Source organism: Calcarisporiella thermophila (genome assembly GCF_041956535.1).
Source record: "Calcarisporiella thermophila strain CBS 279.70 unplaced genomic scaffold VTP21scaffold_2, whole genome shotgun sequence".
Lineage (NCBI taxonomy): Eukaryota > Fungi > Calcarisporiellomycota > Calcarisporiellomycetes > Calcarisporiellales > Calcarisporiellaceae > Calcarisporiella > Calcarisporiella thermophila.
In genome coordinates this window covers 507332-510733 of record NW_027192192.1, presented here as the reverse complement: position 1 = coordinate 510733, position 3402 = coordinate 507332, and the positions used below count along the sequence as shown (strand labels likewise).

Genomic DNA, 3402 nt, shown 5'->3' with positions numbered 1-3402 from the left:
TTATAAAACCAATTACGGAAGTAATTATTGATCTTGAAAGAAACACTCCCCGCCTCCCGCTAGTCAATCAACACTTTTCATTAATGAAAATGGCTGTGCAAGGATCCAGTAATCAGAACAAAGACTTGATAGAAAAGCTTGCTGCTCGCTTCAATTTTATCAAGAAGCCTGTTGTGACGGATAATATTTGCTACTACCTAACTCCTATAGTAAAATAGGAGTAAGGATCAGAAGACAAATAGCTGAACTATTTAAAGAGCAATAAGAAAAACAATAAACAGGATTTATCATTTACAAACAAACAAGTAATAATTGGATGCTTGTAAAAATTAAGTTCAAGTTAAAATTCTGACACATAGTATTATTTGATAATATTGCAATTGGCCTGAAGATCGCTTTAACACAGATTGAAACGTAGAAGCAACTTAGCCACCGTTCTCATCCTCGAGCCGCGAGCTGAGAATATGGGGGCATCTGGGAGTCAAAGAAGCAAGCATGGAATTCCACGGAAGGAAAAAAAGATTTCGCATAGTTGATGGCGGAGCTAAAGTGCCAGTGAAGGAGCGCAGACCAAGTCTTGTTGAAGGGGCTGGAGTCGGGTCTTGCCGGAGCAATGATCTCGCAGGCGTGACTTCGAGCTACGGCGCCAAAATGGGAAAACGGTGGACCCTATCTTGGTTTTTAGGGTTGGAGAACCCTTGAGGATGCAACTCAGTTCAAAAAACCTGTGCTGCTCAGGCATTTTGATTGGCCTCTCGACACGAGTTTTCATGAAGATGAGCGGAGTTACAAGGAAAGCGAACATCAGCAAATGATTTGGGGTCTTTCTACATCTCGCCAGGATCTGCAGGGGAGAAGGCTCTAATTGCGCGGCGCGTTCAGCCTTTGACTCGATTCTTTCCGAGCCTGACAGAAACCTGATTTTAGCTTGGGCAAATACCTTCATGTTTGGCTTAAGTCTGCTCATCATGCATCGTCAACCACTGCATTCATCTGCTTACAGCACAAACTCTCTATCCTGGTGCTCCGCTCTAGTGCTGCGCACAACAGTATATAAAATGTACAGTAGATTGTTAGATTGGATTTTTTGAGCCAAGATTCTCTACCATCAATGTATAAAATACAGGATACTGTCTTTCTCCAAAAAGATCTCGATAATACTGTAATTACTTTACGTACATGGTGAAAAATTATTCATGAAGCGGCGCGCAATGATTATGCTTCGATCAGAGGAATTCTTTCACTATCTCCTGTAATTTATTTTTTTTTTATCAATCAATTAAAACTGTTTATTTAATTTCCATATATTACATGAAGTTTATGTCAATGGACTTAACATAACGAGATATAGGTCCTTGATCGATAGGCGTGCAATCGATATGCGTGTATCGTAGTTGTCGTGAATAGCATGTACGTGAAACCCATGTAATCTTTGTACTTATCGTAGGAGCGATCTTTTCAATAATGAAGACTCAATTTCTGATCAAGTGGACAGCAGCCACAAACTAAGAGTAAGTGCTGGTGGGGGAAGTGGGATTCGAACCCACGCCGTTCTCATCGGCACACCAGGGATAGTCCACCACACTAACCCTCCCCCATCTCCTGTAATTTATATTAATTTCTAGAGCGAGATAAGAAACAAAATATATCCTAACAGATTACTTTAAAATATGCCATGATGGATCGATTGTAAAAAGCGATAGAGTGGGAAAGTGAAGGAGATTATTTCGAAAGGTTATATCTTAGGTTGGTTTCTAATAAAAACTAGACCTGTTATTGTTTGTTGGATGTCGCTTGGATAGAGTGTTGTCTATTTTAAAGTAGGTTAACGATGCTCGGAACTTAAATGTCGGAAAGTGTAAGATTCATCTTATTTTTCACATCAAACTGGTCGAATGTGATGCTTTCTCACAAGGGCTTGGCAAGGACTTGACTAAATCGACTGAACACTATATAGATAGTACGAGGAAAAAGTTCTCAATATATGCACAACATCAGTTCCCAAAACGCCTGCAGACAAACACGAGACTAATTTTACCAAAATAGGTTTAAATCTACCAATATTTTTTCCCTCACTTTATTCTATTCAAATATTCTTTTGTCTTAGAACAAACCTTGTCATTATTTTCGTAACCCAAGTTCACATTTTCCTCTCTACAGTGCTACGTACACATTGTAACGGAGTGTCACATGAAGCATTACAGGGGACATCACATGTATTATAATACCTATGTTTATGTAACAGTTCTGAGACTGTTAATGATTCGGATTCTTATTGAATATATGAAAAGTGGTCTTAATTCAATTAGAATAATGGGCAAAATGGACAAATGGACAAAGGTGGGCCAAAGAATGGGCAAATAATGGGCAAATAATGGGCAAGGAATAATAAACAGAGATCGAGGCTTAAATAGTAAACAAGATAAACCTTAATCAGCGTGGGAACCAATGAGCATATAAAAGGAAATATTGAATCAGGATAGAGAGATGGTGGCTTGGTCTTGTTACAGTTTAAGTGAATGTATGGGAAAACATTTTTATTAGCAATGCAAATGAAATATAAAATAATTACAATACAGCATTCCCCTAAAAATTCCTTCAAGAGATCACAAATGGGGAGACATACTATTAACCAAAATCAGATTGAGATCAGTTATGGCTACGATGAGCCGTTGGGGGGGTATTTCCTCTCTGTCGTCGATAAGAGGCTGATGTGGAAACCCGATATGTCGAACGAGGTAGATGAAATTTGTAACGCTGTCGATATGAGCGGGTCCGGTTCGTACTTTGACCTGAATACGTACAAGACAAATGGGTTTGGCCGCAATATATCTAAGAAGGCTATGCTGGAGTTCTGGAAGAGGTACGGCATACCAGAGCCTCATATAAGAGCTTTGAAAATCGGAGAGCAGATTTGATCCATTCTCTAACGGCTCTTTTAGGCAGACTTAATAAATTGTCTGTAATAAACATAAATATGCATTCGTATAGTACTAATACTAAACGAACGATCGAAGTTAGCAAAAAGATCAGTGAAAATTCACTGAAAAATTTGCTATAAATTCTTCAGTTTTTCATTTACAGTACAAATATAAAAATCAAGGAAAGAAGAAAAAAATAGAAGAATTAAATAAGCAAGCAAAATTGGCATATGGAACCCGTAATTTGATCAGGTTGACCAAAAAAAAAACCAATAACATGAAATTTTGCTTAGAAGGGTGGCCATTTTCGGCCGTCATACCGTATAAATTTATGATAAGTTCTACACTTACAGATAGATAGCTGAGTATTTAGGTAAAAGGCAACAACTTAAGTTTTAGCATCAATCCTCCGGAAATAGTCCAACCATTATTTCAATCTAAATTATGAATTTGAATTTTTTAATGTATGGAACTTGTTTCA

General features: G+C 37.9%; 2 protein-coding genes across 2 annotated transcripts; one reads left to right on the top strand and one right to left on the bottom strand.

Annotated features, from left to right (window-relative positions):
- Positions 1 to 544: 544 nt before the first annotated feature.
- On the bottom strand, positions 545 to 946 carry VTP21DRAFT_4286 (uncharacterized protein; the record flags this gene model as incomplete). The annotated part of the gene is made up of 1 exon (XM_069394680.1): positions 545 to 946. The coding sequence occupies one exon, from the start codon at positions 944 to 946 to the stop codon at positions 545 to 547; it is 402 nt and encodes a 133-aa protein (XP_069255894.1).
- Positions 947 to 2612: 1666 nt separating this feature from the next.
- VTP21DRAFT_4285 (uncharacterized protein) lies at positions 2613 to 2918 on the top strand (the record flags this gene model as incomplete). The annotated part of the gene is made up of 1 exon (XM_069394679.1): positions 2613 to 2918. One exon carries the CDS (start codon positions 2613 to 2615, stop codon positions 2916 to 2918), a length of 306 nt encoding a protein of 101 aa, XP_069255893.1.
- Positions 2919 to 3402: the final 484 nt, after the last annotated feature.